Here is a 25,182-nt window from a genome sequence, read left to right as displayed (position 1 = left end):
TATTTATTTACTGGTATATATACACATTGCAGTGCATAATTACAATATTTGTAATTATCTCTGTCAATGTTTCTCCTTTAAATGAAAATCTATGAATCTAGGCTTCACAACATTATAGTGTATTTTGAAGATTCAATTCAGTTATCTCTAAATTATTAGTGTTTTTAAAGACTAACTTTAAGTGTGCATTAGATGATGGCAAATGAGCATGCACAATTAAATATCTAACGTCATATTGTTATGTGAAAAAAATAGTCTCCAAGTTTGGCCAGTGACCAATATAGTACAAATATATGGTTCGAAATAAAAAAGAAAAATCACTGTAACATTCACACATGAAAGTAAAAAGGCTTAACTTTGATTTCATGTTGACATTCAGGAATAAAGGTGACAGACAGGAAGCAGGTTTTATGTGACAGACGAGATAAGGCAGGATAAACAGACCAGCAGAAAACCGGCATCAGTCTGAGCAAGAGGAATGATGGTGAAATGAGGACGCACTTGAAGCGTGCACAATGCCACCTGGCTAGGCCCTGCGCCAAGACTGTTGTGTAAACTGGAAGTGCCATGCATATGCACGTGTGAACACACAAATGCACGCATGCACGTTTGGGAACATCAGTTGCCTTCCACTTGCAAACTTAATGATCGCACACAAACACACACAACATGCACACGCACAATTCCTGTCACACGCATCCATTAATCTGTTCTGGCATGTCGCTAGTCACCCGCAGTGATCGAGTGTGAGAGCGATTCTCGTGCAGCCTTTTGCACAGTGATTCTGAAGAAAGGAGATATAAGCGGCACGCTGTACCCTAACAGCCCTTCCCTTCCCCACCCTCTCGGAAAGGATCTGCACCAACGGGGCTGCAGTGCTGCGAGCACATCATCATTTAGAGCAGTAATGGCTCTAGTCTCCATGATAGAGGAAGGCAGCTGGAGAGACTGCAGGCTGCGGCCCAATTTGCCCGCTTATGCTATGCACTAAAAGTAAACTATGTACTTTTTTGTAATGGGACACTGCATCATTTTGAGTGTGTAGCAAGCATATTAAAGTACTAGGATGTAGGTTTGATTTTGAAATTGGTGAGCACATACAAGCAGACAACACCCCCCATCCCCATCCAACTACCTCAACATTTTTGCATTTGTGATAGACTTTTGATCATTTATAGTTTTTATCATTTAAAGTCTTTATGGTAGCTACTCATAATTCATAAAGAGACCTTTTTATGTTAGCATATTCATCAGAAAATAATTACAAAATTCTGATTATGTAAAACCAACATTACAGCAGCAGTTTTAAAGATGTTTCCTTTGGATTGTTTGACTATTCAAAAGAAAATATATAGCAAAATATAACTTAACTCATTTGTGTTTCCTTCTAGCTAAATTTCACATACATAAAAAACAAATCCAAACTGTATCTCTATATTCATCCTATGTGTCCTCTTAAGGTAAATTTATTTATTTATTTATTTATTTTTTTGTTAACCTGGCAACACATCCCTTACGAAAATTAACCACAGTTTTACTAAAATAAAACACTATGGTTACTATAGCTAAACCATGGTAACCACAAATTAACCATTGTTTTGCTACACTAACTTTAAGTTAACCAAGTTATTTGTAGTAAAACTGTGGTTATACAAAAAAACAAAAACAAAAAAACATTGTACTACACTTTTACTATAATAAAACCAAGGTTAAATTTCTCAGGGGATTTGTATGTATGTACACATTCAGTGTTTTTTCTTTGTTTTGTTTTTATAACTGTACTGTGCCTTAAAGGCTTGATGTTTTGCACTGTTTAATAAAAAATTGTGCTTTGAAATCTTATTCTGAATGAAATGATTCACGATACACAATCCGATTGGAGTGCTTTAAAACATTGAATTATTTTGTGATGCAATGGTTAAACCGATTCGGAGTTTAGAAAAGCTCTGTTTCAAGGACATAGGCTACTTTTTTCTAGTGTACTTCTAGTGTACTAGTGTAACTTCTCAGGTAATATTAATGGTATGACCTATTTCAGATGTGGCTGAAATTACAACAACAATACTTACATATAGGCTACACAGGCCTATATTTAATTGTTTGATAAAAAACTATTGCTAGAGACAATTTAGTAGTCGGTGGATCTTGGTAGGGACATGTCCCTAGCGTCCCTACTAAATTTAACGCCCTTGGGATTTAGTACTACAAAAAAACTGCAACACAGCCCACTTTCGCACATTTTTACATTTGTCCTTTAACCATAAACAGGTATTGTACAGGATTCATGACCAAAGTAATAAGGGAAATGTTGCCTTAACTAGTTGAAATACGTTTTTTTTTTTCAGTTAAAGTTTATTTTACTTCATGGTTTAACAGTATTCCATATTTGCATACTGTATACTTATACAGTGTGATAGTATGCTGTTTTAGAGCTTTTTAACTCAGTGTTTGGTGTATAAGAAAAGTGAGATTTATTAAATTCACAAAGAAATGTTCAGGAGGAACAATAAAGAAACTCTCTTAAATTTAACAAAAATATCTCTCCCGTTGGCAATCTTGGTAGCAAATTTTGCAAGTTAAAGTTACAAAATCACCTCACCGCATCAAATAATTCATGACATCATAAGTCTTCACAGAGCACCGAGTGGTTATTTTAACTGCTGCCCTTAAGCTCTTTTAAGACCTTTAACTGATCACTGGTAACTATCAAATAAAACAGAAGAACTCAGTAAGTTCCTCAGTATGAATGTCATAAAACAGCAAAGCTACACCGGGAGACAACATGAGCCATCAGATAAGTCATCGAGATGATTCAGCACTTCTTGCTCATGACAAATAGTGAACCTACGAGACCAGCGTGTCTTCTAAAAGTACAGCATCAGCCTTTAGCCACAAACACATTCATTGTGGATTTCGTATATACAGGAATTTAGACTTGAATGTGCAACTTGATAATCAAACATAAATATTTTTTGGAAGATGCATTCAAAGGATGATGCATCTGTGTGTGATCACTTTCTCATAATCTTACAATGCATCTACAGCATCCTATGCAACAAAATCAGTGTGATCATTCATATAAATCAATACCAGTCAGCGTTATTATTTTTTGTGGTAGATCTCTAGATACCAGTGCATTGGCCTCCGGACGCACTGGCACCATGATATGCCTGTTGCATATTTCATATGACAGAACATATGAGGCAATGGCACTGGAGCAGAACCGCAAAAACAACAGCACTGAAAATGAATTGCGTGGCCTTGTGTGACCCCTGCCTTTGGGGGGAGCCGCAGATGTCAGTTTTGTATAATCAATATATGGTGCATCTGTAATCATTCAAAAGTTGACTCACAGTTTAGAGTAGAAGATGCATCTGGAAGAGGAGCCAGACACACGGAAAGGTTTCTATTGTTAAAAAAATACAATTCAAAGAAGGTCTGCAATGTCCGAGGGGGAGAGTGCAAACAGAAAGAGAGTGTGGCGTCCTCTCTGTGGCAGAGCACTATCTATCTATCTATCTATCTATCTATCTATCTATCTATCTATCTATCTATCTATCTATCTATCTATCTATCTATCTATCTATCTATCAATAATATGCAAAAATTGTATAAATTATAAAGGTGGCTTTCCATTATCTCTCTATAAATGCAGTAATTATGTATTTTTGCTCTGTTACTGCACTAAAATACAATTATCTGCACTTTATCGGAACAGTTTAATTTTTTGAATATTTTACTTTTACTTTTGACTCCACTACATTCCACAAAAAAAAAAAATGCCATTCCTTGTTAAATCAAAGTGAAGACATTAATAACTCTGAATGAAAAAATACGCCAAACAGTGCCAGTAGTAAAAGTCTCAGTCACTCATTTTTCTTATAAAAGTTTAATATTTCAGCCTGAAACACTTGTGCAACTGTGAATATAAAAATGTGTTTTTTTCTTTTTGTCTAAAATGACTTTCATTCTCTTCTGTTCTTCACATATTCTCTCCTCAGGAAGTTTACTTTCTGTCTGCGGCTGTGCCAGACGCAGCTTGGGTCATGAATATTAATGTTGCTTTGAGACGTTTGCCCTAACTGATTTGCTGAAGGCGGACATTGGTAGGTGAGAACGCTAGCCGTGTGGGATTACAGTTTACCAGTTGTGTGTTTGTTCAGCCCACTGTCAAAGCAACCGGCTGCCAGGAGCCTCTGATCTACATTTTAAGCAAGCAAGCTACAAATTTTTCCTTCACACTGTAAAAAATCAAAATAAACCTCTTTAAAATATAATGAGGAGTGTGTGTATAATCACAGTAAGTGATTGTTTTGCCCCTGTAATGTGAGCACAAGGATAAAGAAATCAAACTGCCCTAGAAAATATTTTTTACATTCGTAAACATTTGTAAAATACATTCTAAACTGTGCAGCTTAAGAAAAAAAAATGATATATATATATACATCTTTTTTTTTTTTTTTTTTTTTTTTTTCAAATTGAAAATATATTTAATTAAAATGCCAAAATATATTACAAAATGTACTTCAAGGCAGGATTATTATAAAGTAAAATTAAAACTGTAAAAAAAAAATTGTTACTTAAAAAGCAATAAATATGAAACTGAAAATATAAAAACATATTTTACTTCAAATAAATGAAATAAAAATGAATTAGATAACTAAATTTTACTTCAACATAAATGAAATAAAAACAAAAAAACTACTAAACATTTCTTTTTTTTGTAAAAAAAAATAAATAAAATTTTTATAAATTTTTTATTATTAATATAGGAGATTTTAAAAAATATAAATTTTATATATATGTTTTTTTTTGTTATACTAAAATAATACTGCTTCAAGAAGCAACAACGTTTTCAATATGAAAATACATTATGGGTAAATGTAATTTAATATATCAGATAATACAAATACATTTAAATTGAAAATAAAAATTAAACATTTTTCCAATAAAATATATTTATATAAATATTTAATCATTTTTGCAATGCAAATATTTTAATATTAGCACTCTCTTTGGAATTATTTTTTATTTTTTATTTTTTTATGGGGTAAACTATAGTTTTAATTCAGTACTTTTACTTTTAATTAAAGAATGTGCAATGGTAAATATTTTTGTATTTTTACACAAGTAGGAATCTAAAAAAAGTTCATAATAAAGTAATATTACATTCTTCATCAGATGTACACAAAATCCACACAAACTATTTAAAACATACTATAACCCATACCAGTTTGCTTCCTCGAATTGAACTCAGCAGACAGAAAATCCCACATGACATTGTGGTGGCGTTTATGTGCGCTCATCTAATGAATACAATAATTCCGTTGTGGCATGAAGGCACATGAGGAGGTGGACCCTCTGCCACAGGGGATATGGGCGAGCATGTCATTTATTAAGCATTACAGCCTAACAACGGCACAGAAATTCCTCATGCCACTCTGTCCTCAAGACACTGCATGATGTTCATTCTGTCAGAGGAAAAGCTGCCTATGTTCTGAATCATTGATTCATGTTGTTACATGTGTGTGAGGAACAGGGGAAGAAAGGGTGAAGAAAAGAGAACAGGCCTGACTAAATTTTTGTCTCGCCTGTGGCATCCTGCAGGTACAAAGAAATGTTTCCATTAAATGAAATATTGGAAAATGAAATGAAGTCTTGCCAGAAACAGGAAGAGAGACAGAAAGCCAATCAGCGGGAGAATCTGTACAAATGTAAGCGTAGAATTTCTGACCAGATATTGAACTATGTACTGTAGCACTAGTTTTTAACTAAATCCAGAACTCTGAGCACATAAAACTCACATCAGCAGTAAGATAATAGTTGTGAGCTCAGCATAAAGAAACTGAGGCCATCTGATTCGAAAACAAGCACTGAATGTTCTTGTTATGATGTTATGAAAACCATTTAATATTACACCTTCATACTTGGAGTGTAATGAAGACAAAAATGCCATTTAGTTCAACAACAACAACAACAACAACAACAAAAAAAATGAACTTACCACTCAAAAGTTTTAGTGAGTAAGATATTTTAAAATTCTTTTGAAAGAAGTTTCTTCTGCTCAGCAAGGCTGCATTTAGTTGATCAAAAATACAGTAAAAACAGTAATATTGTGGAATATTATTACCATTTCAAATGACTATTTTGTATTTGAATATTTTTTTAAATGTAATTTATTCCTGTGATGCAAAGCTGAATTTTCAGCATCATTACTCCAGTCTTCATAAATCATTCTAATTTGCTGATTTGCTGCTCAAGAAACATTTGTGACCCTGGAGCACAAAACCAGTCTTAAGTTGCTGGGGTATATTTTTAGCAATAGCCAAAAAAAACATTGTATGGGGAAAAATTATTTTTCTTTTATGCCAGAAATCATTAGGATATTAAGTAAAGATCATGTTCCATGAAGATATTTTGTAAATTTCCTACCATAAATATATCAAAACTTATTAATTTTTGGTTAGTAATATGCATCGCTAAGAATTCATTTGGACAACTTCAAAGACGATTTTCTCAATATTTTAATTTTTGTGGTCCAGGGTCACATTTCTTATTATTATCAGTGTTGATGTGCTGATTAATATTGTGGAAATGTTATTTATTTTTTTCAGGATTCCTTGATGAATAGAAATTTCAAAAGAAAAGCATTTATTTGAAACATTTTGTAACATTACAAATTGTCACTCTTAATGAATTTAATGCATCCATGCTAAATAAAAGTATCAATTTCTTACTTTTTTTTTTTTTTTGGCACATTATGCTTAGTTATGTCAATGACATCAAACCTGCTGTTAAAAAAAACTGCATCTTGTGTTTTAATCTGAATGCAATCACTTTAAATTTTACAGCTTTGGTGGAGTAGAATTCAACTTAAATATTTCAGTCTTTGAACTATCATATGACTTTCATAACACTCAATATAGTGTATAAGCTGCATGGACTACTTGTAAGGTAAGGTGTATTTCGTCCTTTCAGAGCTTTATATCAGTGTTGTTGTATAAAAATTAAAATAAAAATCTGTGTAGGTTCTTTAGAATTACAGCATAAAGGTTCATGAAACAACATCAGAATGAGTAAATAATGACACAACTGTCATTTGTGGGTAAACGATCCCTTTAAAAGTGTATTCCTTTAGTGCACGCTGATGAAGACATCTGCATAATACACTAACTAATGCCTCGTTTCAAAATCTTTGCCCAGTCACACGCTGTTAGTTAGCTGAGAGCAATATGCTCTGCCATCCCAAATAAAGGGAATTTTATTCATTAATGTGACTCATTTTCTCATGTGACTATATATCTTGCCACATCAGAGTAATTTATTTAGCCTGGAACTATTTTCATAATAATAGCCAGTGCTGGGTATTGTCAAGTTGGGTTTTTGTCAAGATGTAATTTCTTACAGTATATGCTATGAAATTTAATTGAACTATTACTATGAACATTATTATTTAAGGCCAAAAATCAATATTTTGTCATCATTTACTCATCCTCAAATGGTACCAAAGCTGTATTATATTCTTCTTGGCCATCGAAAAAAGACCTTCAAAATGTCCAAGCTGCTTCTACGACACAATTAAAGTGAATGGGGATATATACCGCCAAAGAAAATGCAATAAAAGCATCACACAAGTAGCCCATAAAAGTTTTGACATCTTGAATTACACACAAGCGTGAATGTCTCCTGTTTTACAGAAGAAAGAAATATAATACATGAAGGTGAGTGAATCATTTTTGGGGGATTTATTCTTTTAATTATCAAAAAGATTCTATTTTAGATGTATTCTGTGGTTAGAGCACTTTCACATACAACACACAAAATCTCACATTGGACCATAGCAGATTATATTAAAGGAATAGTTCACCCAAAAATGCTGAAATTATACTCACCTCCAGGCCATCCAAGATGTAGATGAGTTTCACCAATAGATCCTCTGCAGTGAATGGGTGCCGTCAGAATGAGAGTCCAAACAGCTGATAAAAACATCTTAAGTAATCCACACAACTCCAGTCTATCAATTAATGTCTCGTGAAGGGGAAAACTGTGTGTTTGTAAGAAACAGAACTAACATTAAGATGTTTTAACATTAAACCATCGCTTCTGGACAAAATATACCAGACCATAATTCATAACAGGGTTTCCTCTAATGACAAAAGTCCATCACCTGTTATCCCCTCAATTATAAATGCTTCAGGGGAAAAAGTCCATCCTTCTTTTACTTGTAAACAGTGATTGATCGGTGCATATTTCTCTCCTGATTCAGATGAGTTGACTTTTTCACTGGAGAAAGCAATATTATGGAAAGATGACTCATATTTTAGATATTAGCAGGATTACTTGTGGATTATTGTGATGTTGGTTTGGATTCTCATTTTGACGGCACCCATTCACTAAAGTGGACCAAAAATCTTTAGTAATAAACAAACTCATCTAAATCTTGAATGGCCTGAGGAGGAGTACATTTTCAGCAAATTTAAATTTTTAAAAAACAATTTTTTTAAAAACTACCTTGAAGGTAATTTTATACCATGGATTTTGACAAACCTTCTCAGATTTCGCCACACAAAGAACCAGCACTGCAGGGGTGATATGCGCACAAAACGTAAATTGAAATTAACAACCAAAATTAAACCAAAGCTTTAAGTGCTTGTTTATTACTTAGTCTTCAATTAATTCTGACGCCCAAGGCAACACAAAAAAACAAATAAACTACATCGGTGTGCATATGTTAATTCCACAAATATAACTCCAACCACACACACAGATGCTTTCTGGATTTTCTTTACAATCATTTTTTTGAGAGCTTTTTAGCCAATAGCTTCTGACCATATGAGCTGCTTAAAGCCAAATTATTCTTGTGTTAATTTTTGATGTTAAAACACTTTGTATATCACTTTAATGTGCAGGAACAATTATAAGTAAACCATGTGTTTGATTATTTTTCTCTGTGCTGGTTTCACTGAATTTACAAACGGGAAGAATATGGTGGATAGGTATAAAGTTTAACTCTCTGGAGAGTAAACAAACAGACCTGGTCTAAAATTAGAGATCTTTTCCTAAACCTAGTGCACTAGATAGCATTTTAGGGCAAAAAAGTAAAGTCAAGGTAAATGTAGATTTACATAATATAAATAAAATAGTTTAAATACAATAATTATTTATGATACTATTTTATGTATATAACAATAGTAGTAGAAATACTATAATATTATAGAATGTTTTACTGTTTGTATATGCTATGTATTTTATTATTAGCTTTTGTACCTAATAGCTTATTAAACGATCAAGTCATTGCTCTTCTGACTTCTTTTAGGGGAGTCACGCTACCACTTTATATTACGCTGGTTGAGGCGGCCAAATATGGACAGGATTCCGGTAAGACAATCAGGGATTGGAGAAGGGATTCTTCACAAAGATGCATTTATTGGGTTGTCATCTGCTCCAGTTATTCTTTGGCAATGATACAGTATCTGTATTAATGGTCTAAAGGAACAATAAAGAAATATAATTACAACCATACTCTGAGAACTATTTACACACTGACATGACTGTTTACACACTCAAGTCTGCATCCTTAACACAAACAGCAGCCTAATCAATGCAAAAAGGCATGATATGGTTGTGCAATGATGCGTAATTAATGTAATCACACATGTGATGCAGTATAATAATACAGCTGATGCTAATACTGATTAACGCATTTCTCTCGCGGTGAATTACAGCTGAGAACTTTGGTTCCTGGGACAGGCTTTCATACACTTCTGATACACTACAAAAAGTCTTAATCTGTAAAAATAAACCTACTTGTCCTTGAAACAAGATAATTGTACTTAGTTTGTTTTTACTTTTATTTTTGTAATTTCTGTAAATTTCATAATTTTTAAGAAATATAATTGATGGCAAAGCTGAATTTTCAGCTGTCACTTAAGACACTTAAGTCTTAAGTGTTACCTGACCCTTTAGAAATAATTCTAAGCAGTTATTTTAAATTGTCAGTTATTATAAAACCTTTAACTGGTATTGGACAAAGAAGTTTATCTTTTTTTTGCCCCCATTGTGTCACTAAAATGTGAAATTTTTCATCTTGTCTCAAGGATTTCTAGATATCTTAACTAGAAAAATATGACTAAATAATTAAAAAATGATGTTTGCAGTGTTTAGACAGCAGACAGCGAGGGGTTTGGAACAGAGCTAAGTAGTCTTATCCTGAAAGTATATACAGTGCAAACTAAGCAGGAAGCACACTGAGGAAAAGACACTTTAAAATAGGTCACTGTGTCATTCTGCTATAAAGAATGAACGTATACTTCACTGAACATTGCCTCCCAAATAGCACACCTTGTCAGCTAATTAATGTCATTCTCATGAGATCAATTCCATTCAATATTTCATCTTCCTCAAGGCCTGTTGTTCTGGAAAGCACATGGTGTTTTAGAGCCCTCGTGTCGCTCAGAGCATAGCTCACATTCATCAGAACATATAGCTGTGGGCAGCTTCTTGGAAACCGTGTGAATCCCAAATCGTTGTCACGGAAACTGCAGAAGAAGTCTGGAATGATCAGCAGAGGGCCACCTCGTTCAACACCTCACATGGATGAGACATTCACCAGGTGCAGATACAGTATATGCTACACTCTTTATAATAAAGCTTTTTTGGAGTGATGATATAAAACTTTTATTTGTAAGGGTGTAGGTGCTTTGTTAAAGATGTCAACACATCAGACCGAGTGGAAGCAGGACGTCCCAAACAGTGGGAAGCAAACTAAAGCTGCTTTGTAAGCCTTATATTGGCTTGGATGTACATCACCTTTTGTAAACATCAAAAAGCCACATACATACATGATATGAACCACATACACACAAATTTGATTGTACAATTATTATACATAACCTATTCACCTGGGGTGTCTTGCCTTAAAGGGATAGTGCACGCAAAAATTATTCTGTCATTAATTACCCTCATGTCGTTCCAAACCCGTAAGACCTTCATCTTCGGAACATAAATTAATTAAGATGTTTTTGACGAAATCCAAGAGCTTTCTGACCCTCCATAGACAGCAACAGAACCACGTTCAAGGCCCGGAAAATTAAGTAGTAAAGACATTGTTAAAGCAGTCATGTAACATCAGTGGTTTAACTGTAATTTTATGAGGCTATACTAGAATACTTTTTGTGCACAAAGCAAACAAAAATAACAACTTCATTCTAATGACACTAGCTATGTTTCCATCACCCTTCTTTTATGCACATTTTGAAGTATCGCACGAGTAATGGAATTTCGAATAAACAAACCTTAATTCGCAAAAAAGTTTTTTTTTGCTCGCTTGAGGTGGTTAATGTGAATAATGGGAGATGGAAACGCATTTGCCGAATAAATTCCTCCCTGCGCATCAAAAAAAGTCATGTGACTTTGTGCTGTGGGACGGCAAATCCTGTCTAACCAGCAGACCGATCTCGTTCCATAGCATTTGAAATGTTATGGTCATTCTGTAATCCCTGAGCAAAGTCTGTCATCAAAGTATTTCTGTATAATTGTCTTACACGACTGCATCACCAAACAGCTGGCATCCACCTCTGAAAGCAATGATGGCATTTACTGTGTTTCATCTGCTCGCTCTGAGACGCAAGTTATTTATTATATATGAAAATTATTATATTCAGTGGCTTCTACTACTTCTCTTAGTGATATATATTGCCATTGACGATTTTGTTCTCTTTGACTCGTTGGATGGAAACAGTGCTTATTTGCAAATGCTTTATGCAATATTCAAATTTTTGCACATAAGTTAAATTCACAACTTTGTATGGAAACCCTACTGATACTGATATCATACTGATGTCACATTGACTATTTTAACAATGTGCTTACTACCTTTCTGGAACATGGTGGTTGCGTTTCTGTCTATGGAGGGTCAGAAAGCTCTCAGATTTCATCAAAAGTGTTCCAAAGATGAACAAAGGTCTTATGGGTTTGGAACGACATGAGGGTGAGTAATTAATAACAGAATTTTCATTTTTGGGTGAACTAACCCTTTAAGTAGTCTATTATACAGTAATTCTTATAGAATTTTAACCCTCAGGAGGGGATTCACGCAGTGATGGCATTTAAGCAGCAGGGCGGCACGTGTGTGACTCACCCATTTCAGGATGGTGCCTCCCCTCCACAGGCACGCTGACCGTCCGTCGCAGCAGCTTGTTTCTGTGCAACTCCGAGCGCTGCTCGCGCATCAACAAAGGGTGAACCTGCGGGAGAGCAGAGATAAAGGTCAGCGCAAAGAGCGTGGGGTCAGTACGGCAAGCTGCAGGGCTCTACGCAAAACCGGTCGGAAACCTCCGCTATTAAAACAACAAGCCCCGTTGAGACGAGACTCCTTGAAATAATAAAACAATGGTGTGTGTGCTTGGGGTGAAGGGAGAAAATAATTGTAAACTTGTGTATGTAATGTGTTTATTTAAGCCTCGGTATGGGGCTGCATGCCACGGGAATTCTTCTTAACGCAGAAAGCAGATGGAGGAAAACATCTCAGCGCAGGTTTGCCTTCAAATTGCACAGGGCTTGTTTAGCGGCACGGGTGTCTATCCGGTGTTCACCAGCACTATCCAGAGGGAGATACAATCGGGATATCGGGAGCAGGGCTGCGAAGGAAGCGATTACTTACAGTCTGGGGTGATAAAGGAGCGGGGCAAGAGAGGATGAGTCACTGAGCCCTATGGGAAGCAGCTAAAATGTTTCAGGGGTGGCCTTGTCACTTGGCTGAAGTCACATGACCTGGCTGCATTATGGGACACTCTTTCCGTTTTTATGCACAGCTCAGCTTTTCAGATGCAGAGAAGAAAGCAGATTTATTAGAATACAGCATCTGATTCATGCAGCTGACTTTAAGACAATATAGTGCGCTCTACCTCAAGATGCAAAAATGATAGATGTCTACGTTATGCTTTCTGTTAGAGCAAAGCCAGCTAAATATTATCTTTCAATGTCTTTAAAATAGATCTCCGGCAAACTGCAATGAAATTACTGGAAGGATCGGTGCATAAAAAATGCATAACATCCAATGAATCCTTCATGACTTACTAGAAAGCATGCAAGATCGCTGTTTACTAACACACATGCCCTTTTACAGTATATGAACAATTATCTGCTATGCAGATATATATTTTAAGGATAAACTTGGTGCAAACCATTAACAATGTGTCGGTTTGCATAGAATGTAAGACAGTTGTTTTAAGACTAGTTTTGACTGACTGTAAATGATTAGGCTTACAGTAATAGCAGAGTATTTGCCTGCTAAAGACAAATGCCACCATAATCACAAAACCAGAAGAAGCATGTTTAACACAAATTAACTGTCACTATAAAGTATGCACGTTGTCTAAGATGTTTCTCCTAAATTGCATAGGAGAAAAAAAAACAAATGCAGTTGCCATAGTTCAGATAATGGATCTTTTTCACAGTTTTAGGTTTGGAACGTGAAGGTAAAGAAAAGCAGGTTAAACTTCTTTACACTGGAGAGCGCAGCAAATACATTACAAAAACACTATTTTGCTCCTCCAAAATAGGAATTAAATATAGAGAGATGGATTACAGCATTTAAATGCATATGCATAATGAAAGGGAACGCAAAAATAATTTTTAAATTGGCGATCTAATTAAAAACTTTCATGTAACACAAGTATAGTACACACACACACACACACACACACACACACACACTTTATCAGATTTGGTACTGCTGGTCGCACAGAAATTACATTCACCTTTATGCAAAATTCTCCATTAATTCTCCCTAAATGCTAAGCTGTCTAGAATATTACAAATATCTTATTTGTGCTTTTGTTTTCCTCTAACTCATAATTCACTGCCACAGCATGTAAGGTCACATCTGCTCATTGGAAATGATCTAATATACTCTTGGATATAGTAAGGCAGCCAGAGAACATGGCCTGACTCCATCATGCTAACTTCATGAAACTGAAGCCATTAGACACATCTACAGTATGCATCAGGAACTGTGGGACACAGGTGAGTGGCTGCCTGTGGAATGAGTTCAGCTGGGCAGCAATTACCTGGTTCAATGTTATCTGGAACATCACAGAAGAGTCACTGAACAAAACACAGAGAGTTAGAGGCCATGTGGAGATGGACCCGCTACGGGTCGACAATCAGCTTCTCAGAGGAGAGAAGCCTCAGCACTAGATATAGATCTCAAAAGTGTTCAACTTTTCCACTGCCTTAGTTCTGGAAGTATTTTTTACATCCATTTTTATTTTTTGGATATGGATAATAAAAGAATTTTTTATTAAATTATTGATGTGATGAAAAAAAACAAGCTGCTAGGAGGAAAATCACAAAACTACAAATATTGATTTGAAGCAAAGAATTATTTGAAAATCAGGCAAAAAGACAAAGGTACTGTTCAAGACTGTGTACTTCAAGGGCAAGAACTACAGTCCCATGAAGCACTACAAATGACATAACCAAAATGAAAACAACAGATAAATATAAACCAATTGATAACAAATATATTAAAACATGAAAGGTGCTATATGTAAGATTCTGACTCTACAAAAGCATAAAAATACCATAATATGTTTGCAGATATTTAAGAAACATGCTAAGTTAACATACGTGTTCATCGGAAAAACAATGCTACAGTCAGTTATTCTCCTTTGAAAATGTGCGTTCCGGCCCAGAATGTCGATCTTTGTTTTGGGTCGTGAAACCCGCTCACTGCCAGTTTACCCAATTGTATTTCGGCACCCCGGGTTGGCAGTTGGCGGAAAACACAGTGTATTTTATTTCATTTATCGTCAAGTGTGCTCGTTCCTGTTTGTGTCATCAATCTGGCAAACCTGCATCTGAGGAGGAGGGGCCAGGTGAAAATAACCTTCTCCAATGTTTTGAATTTGGGCTGCAATACCTAGATCAACCACTCAATCCTACATACAGCACCTTTAAAACAACTATATTAAAACAACTGAAAGATATAAATTATATCTTATATATTAAATAGAAACAATTATTGATATATATATATATATATATATATATATATATATATATATATATATATATATACATATTTTTTTTTCAAAATTTCTCCAAAGTTTTTTTTAAGATGTTCAAAGAATTTATAGATTAAAAAATCCTTATGAAAAAAAAATAAATTAGATTTTTTTTAAATCTGTTTCGGCCATTAAATAAAATATTTTTCTCTCCATTCTGAGAAAAAAATAATTGCAAGATATATTTTTGTACAGTCAGTTCACATCTCATATTCGTACATCTTAAATTTAAAATTTACATTTCACAATTCTGTTTTTGTTTTGTTTTGTTTTGACCACATAATAAAAAAAGGCAATTGTGACTTTTTTTTTTTTGTATTTTTTTTATTTAAATTTAAAATTTACATTTCTTTTTATTATTATTATTATTATTATTATTATTCTCAGAAAAAAAGTCTAAAAGAATTGTGACATATAAACTCAAAATAACCACAGAATTAGTGAGAATTACCTTATTTATTTATTTATTGTCCATAGTGAAAATGGGCTTCTATAGATTTTTTTCTCCCGGAACCCGACTGGTGCACTCTATCAAAGGTACACAGCATTCAAAACAGGAAGCATTTGGGGCGGAACTATCTCTGTCTAACCAATAGCAAATAGGGGGCGTCCTACAGTGGTTATGTATTGGTTTCACCTTTAAAATGTTCAACTTTGAGACCGGTCTCAGGATTTCAGCATTTAGAATTTAGTGTCTAGCTGTTTTGATCCCAAGAACATTTTCTGTGTGTATCCCTATAATTCTGGGCAGGGCTCAGGCTTGGCAAACGCACTCATGCTGTGCTGTAGGGGGGTTTGCCATATGTCAGCGCAGCCGAAACCGGCCCAGCTGTGTGATGGGGCAGGTGAGAGAGGAAACGGGGTGGAGAGCAGCAGGTGTGTGGTCCGTTCTGTCCTAATGGTGCACTAATAGATCACAGCCCAACCTGACAGCACCCCGCCGGCAGCCCGACCGACCCGAACCTCAACTGACTCCACTGGCATCCTGCTCCATCCCAGATCTGCCCCACGAACGCCATGACAGCACTGCAAAACAGAAAAGCTAAAGAGAAGAAGGATGAGATCTGTCTGCTTCTATCAACATCACATCACTGTCAGGTTCCAGCTGCTCTGGTAATAAATGACATGGGATGATTTTCACTGAAGACACCAGCTACAGGTTATATCCTGATCCCGAGAACACCATACCTGAGATATATTATCTCCTGTTACATTTTTTCAGCGCAATCACTGAATTATGGATAGAAAATATAGTCAAATGTGGCAGTTGAAAGATACGGATAGATGGATCTGCTGCTTTTTCACCACAAATATATGGAAATTAATTCTCCACCTACAACATAATAGCACCGAAAACTGTCCAATCTGCTAACAAATCCTGTCCTGTTGCAGCTCTACTTTACTTTTTGTGACATAAAAGTGTGAAGAAGTCCCAAAATCCAAACTACGTTATTTTTTTTGCATAGTGATTAGTTACAAAAAAGAAGATATTTTTAGAACGTTGTTAGTGCCTTATTGGTGTTAGTGTTCTTTCCAGTCTAAAGAGGTTAAAATTTGTGTTCACTTTTAATTTTAGATTTGAAGATAAAAGTGCTCTCCTAAAAGTTGAAAAAAAGCAAACTTTTAAAACTTAAAAATGTATGGTCTGTCCTTTCCTACCTGTGGCTAGCAACAGCAACTAAAACCTATTTTAGAGAAGGAATTAACCTTGCATATCAATTCCGGATGTAAAAATCCCATTCATGTCCTCCATAATTGATTTTTAATGATAATTTATGACCCTTTTAAGACAGAGTTTCTGTGAGCTACGAGGTTGTTTATCAATGGTATATGTTTCTGTTGAAGCCATCAGTCCACAATTATTTTACCTTATTAGTTTTAAATTGTTTTTAGCAGAAGAATTCCTAATGAAAAACTACATTTCCCATAATTAAATCAGATAATTTATACCACTGATAAAATGTTTGTATATATGTGTATAAAGCATAAAATGTTGTTTCTATAAACATAATTAACATCTTTAGTTAACACCATCTTTAGTCAAAATCAATATATATATATTTTTTATTTTAATTATTATTAATAGATTATTCTTTAAAGAAAGCCCTATATCTATTTTACATACCAAATGAAACAGATAACTGTTTATAACTATAATTAAAACTAAAACTATTCAAAATATTTTTTGTTCGTTGAAATAAAGTGAAAATATAACATGAATATTAGGTGAAACATTTAAAACAACTAATAAAATGACAAAACCTCATAACAAAAATATGAAAACTTGAAGTAAAACTAACAATATAATGTGTATAAATTGTATTTATTTTCATTATAATATTACATGTATTATTTATTAGATATTTATTTTAATATTTTATTTTTATTATATTATTTTATATAGCAAACTAAATAGATAACTGTTGTTAACTAAAATAAAAATAATTAAAAGTCATTTTTCACAAATCACAGAACTGAAACTACTAATTTAATGTTTGTGTATGTGCATATTTTGCAATAAACTTAAAATATGTTTTTTCTATATACACAATCAACAGCTGGATATTTCTCCTTTTTCAATTTTCAATCATTTTCAATTTGATTATATCATTTGCAATGCTTCATGGGATTTGAGTTCTTTCTCTCATTAAAAGCGTTAAGTACACAATTTTGTAACCTTGTCTTTTTGCCTGATTTTCAAATGCTTTTTGCTTCAATGTTTGTAATGTGATTCTCCTTGTAGATGGTTGGTTTGGTTCATTGCTTAACTCTTTAACCAAAAAATACTTCTGGAACCAATGCAACTGAAAAAGTGGACAGCCACTGCTGCGCTCTACAGCAAAGAAAACCATTTCATGAGCTCTTTCATATTTTCACGTGACACATCCCATCAATCCATTACATAATCTTTTCAAACAGACTCCCACAATGCTAACATCTCTTTCTGAAGACTTGTCATGTTCTGTCACAGCATCGGCTGTGAGCGAAGCATCTCTGTTGACTGTGTCCATATAAATTAATTTATTTACTGTGACATCTTTAAACAGCGCGATGCGAGCAGCACCAGAGAGCGATTTGGTGAGCGCATGATTCCATAGCCTGATTCCTGGGGCAGCTACAAGAATGGCTGCCACCCACTCACAGCCAGAGAAACCTTGCTCTGGGTCTACTTGCGTAACGCCGTGTCACGGTGGCACAGATCCACACGAGGACCATTCATCTGAGCGCTGGTGCACAGCGTGTGTGAAGTCAGTCGTGGGCCACTGTCCCCCCACATCAATTAGCATCTAACCACATGTCAGAAAATCACTCCTCACTCTCTCACTCCCTCTAAAGGCTGTTTCTGAACACAGCAACAAGTCACTACATTTTTAATCAACCATGTTACAGTAATCTGCCTAAGTTTTACTATGTTTAAGAAATTCTGTGATAACTCAAATTAGTTGTAAATTAGACAATTAAAAATGTAAAATATGTATTTGAAATGTTTTTTAGACAGGTAAAAGTTGTAAGGTTTTAAATGCTGGTAGAAAAAAATCATTTTTCTTTACAAATATCAAAATATTCTATGCATTTCAGAATATTTTATTATGATTATTATTATTTTTTTTTTTTTTTGTAAAAGAGGTACATTGATTGGGTGTTAAATATTATAAAAGGTGATTTTTTAAATAAAATCCACACATTATATAATGAAATAGACATAAAACGTCTAAATTTTATATATATATATATATATATATATATATATATATATATATATATACACTTTTACATATTAAATGTATTATTATTAATACATATTAATATTAATCTACATTGTATATATTTTATAATATAATAGAAATTAAATATTAGGTGAAACATTTTAAAAAAATCACATCAAAATTATGAAAACTAAAATTAAAACTTAAAATATAAAAATATATCATTTTATTTATTTTATTATAATATTACTTTTATTATTTATTGTTATTTTTTTATTATTTATTATTTCCTTATTTCATTTTTAAAGAAAGTCCTATACATTTTATATAGGAAACAAATGGATACCTGTTGTTAAAGCTGCAGTCTTTATCATTTTTTTTGGTTCAAAATTGACAAAATTTATATAATAAGCGAGTACACCATGAATCCATTTTCCTAACCGTGTTTTTGGCTTGTCCTGAATCACTACGGTACACCTATAATAAGTGTTTATATTCGGACTATTTAGACTGGTTCGGGTAGATACCACTGCGGAGTAGCCCAGTTATGGACTGCAGCTTTAACTAAAATTAAAACTATTAAAAATCACTTTAGTTAACTGAAATAGAGCAAAAATAAAATGTAAATATTAGGTGAAACACTCAAAGATTAAAAAAAAAAACCTGAAATTTTTACTAAAAATGACAAAAGCACATACTGTAGCAAAAAATAAAAGGAAAGCATAAAAAAGCTAAATCAAAAGATTATTAAATTCTATAATAATAAAAAAAATATACAAAAATATTACACTACATAAAACAAACGATTTGTATATTATACACTGGTACAGTTATTAATTCATGGTACATCAATTTTGTTGTTATGTGAAGGCAGAATAAACTGACTGAGAATGAATTTAGTGGCCTCAGTCATCAACACCTCCTGAAAACAATCAGAGAAACGCATGTCCCCTTGTGGACTCACAGAGTGCAATGTCTGCACGGAGGAGACGCTTGTCATTCACTATAGGACCCGAATGAAGACCCTCACACACACAAACAGGGCTGCAACTGTCCCCTGCAGCAGATGAGTGACAACCATGAATATTTCATGATGCTCATCTTTAAAGAGGTGACAGCCATTAGCCCGTCACCACTGATTCACATCTATTCAAATTGTGGCCTTATCGGAACATGCAACAAGACGGGTGCAATTAGATGGGACGGTGCGTCTGATTAATGAGCCTCTCAGTGCTCTGCAGCACTACCTGCTGTACAGGTCAGTCAGTGTGTCCATTACATACACAGCACTGCACTGACTGACTTCACCTAGGTACAGTCAGACTGAACTTAAAGAATGCTAAATTATTTTGGATGAATATGGGCAGCAGGATATGATCAGGGCTGTCATGCACCAATTTTTTCGAGGGAGCAACAGTTCTGGCTCACTGTGCCCCTGGTAAGATAAGGGGGAAATATAGAAATATGTAAATATATAAATAACTCCTGTAAGATAGGCTACTGTAGAAATAAAGTTTTAAACCAATTCATGTTCACTGCCCAACCTAAAAACAAGCAAATTGCATCTGAAATTCTATACTAGTAATCATCTCATTTTCTATACACTTTGAAATTATTCATATGTAGTTCTCTCTCTCTCTCTCTCTCTCTCTATATATATATATATATATAAATATATGACACACACACACAACACACACACACACACACATATACATAAAACATTGATTTATTAATAATTAATTGTTAATTTATTAGTCAACTTAATTAATTGGTTATATATTATATTATACTATTACTACTACTAATAATAATAATGATAATAAATTATTTATCAGCAATTTACAACAAAAATAAATTATTTTAAAGTCTATGTAAATTCAAAGATATATATATATATTTTTGTTGCCATTTTTCTATATGTTTCTTATGTTTACTTTTTTTAGCTATTTATTGATTTTTTATTTTTTTTTATTTATGTGGATGAGTTTATATATAAAAAAATAAATTTTAATAATAAACATTAAAATTATTATTACTAAAAATATATTACAAAATATTTATTGATGAGATATTGTTGCCATTGTTCTGTATATTGTTGTTATATTAGGTATTTAACAATTATAGCAATTATAATAATAATTAATTTTATATAATGCTCTCTAGATATCAGGAATTGTATTTCTCATTAAAAAACTCAAATATACTATTTTAAAGGCTTTGGGTGAAATCAGACATCAGAACATCAATACCATTCAATACGTTTGTAACCTGCCATAGAAAAATAAAAAGTCTGAAATTAAAAACATAAAACCTGATATTATCTATCAGTCTAATCAGACTACAGATAATTCACAAACTGCTAATAATGCCCAAGACTCATATGCACACCAACAAAATACTTACTAGTTACAACACTCCCAGACTGCTGATGCAAATCAACTAAAGAATATAGAGAAACAAAATATGTTTTGAGCTGTGGAAAGTCTGAAATAAAGAGCCTCATGTAAACTGGCGGTAAAATGACCACCCAGCACACAAACTGTAGAAAGGAACATGTTGGAAAGGAAGTGCTTGATTATGTGTGATTGGGCTGCCAGTACCTCCTCCTGGTCCAACATGTAGAGCTGATTTCCACTGATCACACACAGACGAGGATTCCAGTCGGGTTGCTCGAAGGAGGGAGCAGCAGCGAAGGAGGGCTGGTGTCGGTAGGAGGGGGGGGCAGCATACCTCGCATCTGGGACAGGGGGAGGAGAAGAGAAAGGGTAAGGGACTGCATGTCAATAATTAAAATGCAAGACAAAACTACGCTGTTATTCCAGCTAGTTCAAAGTCTATAAGCAGATTCAACCTGAACTTACAACATTTGACCAGTATGTGGCGCTAGTACCAAACATTCATTCACAAAGTTTGAAGAATCTATACATCATAAATCACTTTGAAGAATACTGTCTTCCATAATGAATAAATGGAAGTTTAATTTGATTAAGCAAAAGCTTTGCCACATTATGATCACAACATAACTTCATGTCTGGCATTTTCACAGTGAAATTCATTGATAATTCAGGAAAATGGATTGCAGTTTCAAATATATTTTGCACTTCTGATGCTGGCTGGCTGGCTATTTAAACATTTGTCAAGCTTTCATGCTTTGAGTTCCCAGATGTCTAAATACCGCAATCAGAGCTTTTCTCTTAAAGAGATAGTTCACCCAAAAATTTGAATTATGTCATTAATTACTCACCCTCATATCGTTCCAATCTTCGGAACACAAATTATGATATTTTTTGATAAAATCCTAGTTTTCTGACCCTGCATAGACAGCAACGCAATGCATCGTGGTACTCTTGTGAATAGCAGTGGAGATTTAGCCTGAAGAAAATAAAACATTGAATAAAGTCTATTGTTTTTCTTTGCACACAAAAAGTATTAATGTAGCTTCATAACATTACTGTTGAACCGCTGGTGTCATATGGACTATTTTAACAATGTCCTTACCACCTTTCTGGGCCATAAAACGTTTCAGTTGCATTGCTCTCTATAGAGGGTCAGAAAGCTTGCGGATTTCATCAAAAATATCTTAATTTGTTTTCTGAAAATGAATGAAAATCTTATGGTTTGAGATGACATGAGGGTGAGTAATTAATGACAGACTTTTCAGTTTTGGGTGAACTAACCCTTTAAACTTTATATTTCTGCCAAGTGTTTTACTTTATTTTCTCAACCTGGCAACGTTTCACAAACACTCTCTCCACTGGAAAAAAACAACAACAAAAAAAAACACTGATGATCTGAATACAAGTCTTTTTTTTGTTGTTTTAATATGAAAACAATGGAATTTGGAATAATTGTAAATAACATTGTACTGTTTTGCATTTGAGAGAAGTTTTAATGTGAGTGTGTTAATGTATCATAAATACAGTAAATCAGGATGAGGAAAAATATGACTCTCATGTGAGTTGACATTTTCTAGATTTATGCTTGCAAGAAAGTGAAATAATTCTGATGAAACATAAATAGAAATTATAAATCATGATTATTAACTAAGATTAATTTCTGAGCAAAATAACCTTGACTATCATTTCAACCATTATGCATTACCATTGTTATTATGCAGCCCTATTTAATAATTTGAGCAGCTTTGTACCAAATTAAGGGGGAGAAAAAAAGCTGTAGGATGACTTTTTGAAGATGTATATTAATAAATAGCGAATGACTTCAGGTCAAAAAAGTTTCTGAAGTATAAAAACTATATATTGTTATTTTTTTCTTTATAAATATATCTTTTTTAGAATATATTTTAGGATTCTTTGATGAACAGAAAGTTCAAAAGAACAGCATTTATTTTAAATAGAAATATTATAAATGTCTTCACTGTCACTTTTGATTAATTCTAATACGTCCTTACTGAATAAACACTAATTTCTTAAAAAAAAGAAAAAAAAAAATGTATTAACCCTGGTATGGTACTGTATTTCAATCAAAATTTGGCAAATCCAGTATAAACTGTTCTTCACTGATTTTTTTAAACAATACCAGCCAATAAAGGTCTTTATGTGGGATAACATTAACGTCAGGGTCAAATCATTTGGTCAAATTGAAGTTCACACCCTCCCAAATCAGTGCGCCAAAATTTCAAATTTTTTACCATATGGTTCTATGGGCTGTCATGGACTCCAGCCAAAAACATTAAAACAACAACACAATATGTACCCAAGAAACTTTGGTGCTTGGCCTCACAACAAACACAGCTTTACTCAAACATAAACAATACATTTGAACTACATTTTTACCCAGAATTGCATCTTACAGACAGTCTTTCTCCTCAGACTGTAAACGTATATATTTCATGTGCAGACTTTGATATTGATGGCACTGTGGTTTCATCATGTTTTTAAATCGAGATGTAAAGCTGTCACATGTTCAGCTCTGGCCCTGTCAGCCAAGGCGAGAGCAATAAAGCGATTACTGTGGCCTTTGACTTTTTTACTTCATCCCTGTTCTTCTATAAAACTCACGACTGGACATGCCTCCCACTCTTTTCGCTCTAAAAACTACAGCTCAGAGTCGATATTCAGAGCTCCTACACTCTGAACCTCCAGCCAATCAGAAACAGCCTTGACAGATGGTGGCAGCATCAGAGGGATGCTGGACCGGCACAGGACGCTTCTGTCCAGACTCACAGACACATTTGTCAGATTTCCTCCAAGCACTTCAGAACAACAGGGAAAGGCACTTACAAAACAGATCACAGGACTTAAACAGCCGTATGTTTGCTAGAATTTATGCACAGACAATTGGACTTTTCATTTTTCTGCTTTCCATTTGTTGGAGCTAGTGGAAAAACATCTTCAGCAAATGGAAAAAAAAAAGTCCACTTGTTTTCAAATAAACTTGTGCACAAATGAAATCCTTCAAACAGCCAGATGTCTGCTATATTGAAGTACTATTGAGTATCATACTATTATATTTGTATTAATATTTTATATATTTTTTATTTATTTCTCATTTTAATTGTAAATTTTAAGTAATTTTCTTGTAGTGTTTTTGTCATTTTTTGTATTTTTTGTATGTGTGCATAGATAAATAGATAGATAGATAGATAGATAGATAGATAGATAGATAGATAGATAGATAGATAGATAGATAGATAAAACATTTTTAGAGTGTAGATAGATTTTTAAAAAATTATTTCAGTTTTAGTTAAATTGCATTGAAAAAATTAAAAATGGTACCACGGAAAATAGCTAAAATAAAATACAAACCTTTTATTTCAGTTAAAATTTATTTTATTTCAAGTAATGAAAATGCTTTTTATGGTTTTAAATTTTATTTTTTGAATTTGTAATTTACATTAAATTGACCAAAAGTGACACTAAAAGACATGTATAATGTTACAAAAAAATCAATTTAAAATAAATGTTGTTTCATCATAGAGCCTTAAAAAAGTTTCCACAAAATATTAAACAGCACTATTTTCAGCATATTACAATGATTTCTGAAAGATCATGTGACACTGAGGACTGAGAAATTCATCTTTGCATTACAGAAATAAATTACATTTTAAAATATTTAGAGACAGAAGACAGTTATTTTAAATTGTTATAATAATTCACAATAATACAGTTTTTAATGTATTTTTGATCAGACAAATACAGCCTTGGTGACCAAAAGAAAAATTTTAAATTTAAAAATAAAAAAAAGCCCCCAAATAAAATCTGTTTTAAAAAGCACCACAAAAAACAAACAAACAAAAAAAAACACATAGGTCATCCATTGGATTCAACATATGAGACTAAGTAATGACAAAATTTCCATTTTTATGAACTATATCTTTAACATGACAGCAGGCCACAAAATGACTCAAACAAAACAGCAAACACAGTACTGCGCCGCTGCTCTGA

The 25,182-nt window shown here is 33.5% G+C and overlaps 1 protein-coding gene across 3 annotated transcripts in view; it reads right to left on the bottom strand.

Moving 5' to 3' along the window:
• Nucleotides 1–25,182, bottom strand: part of LOC109106640 (ras/Rap GTPase-activating protein SynGAP-like) — a 108,157-nt gene that overhangs the window by 49,367 nt on the left and 33,608 nt on the right. For all 3 annotated transcript variants that reach the window (XM_042741668.1, XM_042741666.1, XM_042741667.1), the window contains exons 2-3: nt 21,379–21,515; nt 12,140–12,245 (exon numbers count right to left, since the gene is read on the bottom strand). In XM_042741668.1, the coding sequence (XP_042597602.1) occupies nt 12,140–12,245; nt 21,379–21,515 (243 nt within the window). The remainder of the gene's footprint in view (nt 1–12,139; nt 12,246–21,378; nt 21,516–25,182) is intronic.

This window comes from Cyprinus carpio, chromosome B16 (genome assembly GCF_018340385.1).
Source record: "Cyprinus carpio isolate SPL01 chromosome B16, ASM1834038v1, whole genome shotgun sequence".
Classification (NCBI taxonomy): Eukaryota; Metazoa; Chordata; class Actinopteri; order Cypriniformes; family Cyprinidae; genus Cyprinus; species Cyprinus carpio.
Note: the sequence above shows the minus strand (reverse complement) of the source record. Positions and strands in the feature narration are given on the sequence as shown.